The sequence below is a fragment of the Merops nubicus genome, unplaced genomic scaffold, assembly GCF_000691845.1.
Source record: "Merops nubicus isolate BGI_N331 unplaced genomic scaffold, ASM69184v1 scaffold7569, whole genome shotgun sequence".
NCBI lineage: Eukaryota > Metazoa > Chordata > Aves > Coraciiformes > Meropidae > Merops > Merops nubicus.
The window spans coordinates 31862-32191 of NW_008631599.1; the positions used below are offsets into that span (position 1 = coordinate 31862).

The 330-nt window shown below is 57.9% G+C and overlaps 1 protein-coding gene across 1 annotated transcript in view; it reads right to left on the bottom strand.

The window, feature by feature from the left end:
* The window catches only part of LOC103779974 (B-cell linker protein-like), a gene marked incomplete at its 3' end in the record, with an annotated part of 32124 nt that extends 31800 nt beyond the window's left edge, over nt 1-324 (bottom strand). Inside the window, exon 1 of the mRNA XM_008947621.1 lies at nt 276-324. Within this exon, the coding sequence (XP_008945869.1) occupies nt 276-322 (47 nt within the window). The remainder of the gene's footprint in view (nt 1-275) is intronic.
* Nucleotides 325-330: the final 6 nt, after the last annotated feature.

The window sequence follows — 330 nt, forward strand, 5'->3', positions numbered from 1 at the left end:
CTTAAAATCTTTTTCTTCTTTTCCCTGCAGGTGAAGCAGACACACATTTTGCTCTGAAATCTGTGTCCGATTAATGGCTCCAGACCTGTATTTACCTGCCGCGCTTCCCTGTACCGCCTTGGCGGCCAGTAATAACTCCGTTTTACTCTAAAACTTCTACCAACTTCCTTGTGCCTCAGAGCCTCCGGGTCCCCCGAACTCCAGGGCGGAAAGCGGCTCCCAGCCCGCAGAAGCCCCCGCGCCGCTCCGCGCTGGCGGAGCGGACCGGACCCTACCTGAACTTCTCCCCGGCCGGCACGGCCAGCTTGTTCAGCTTGTCCATGCTCCTCG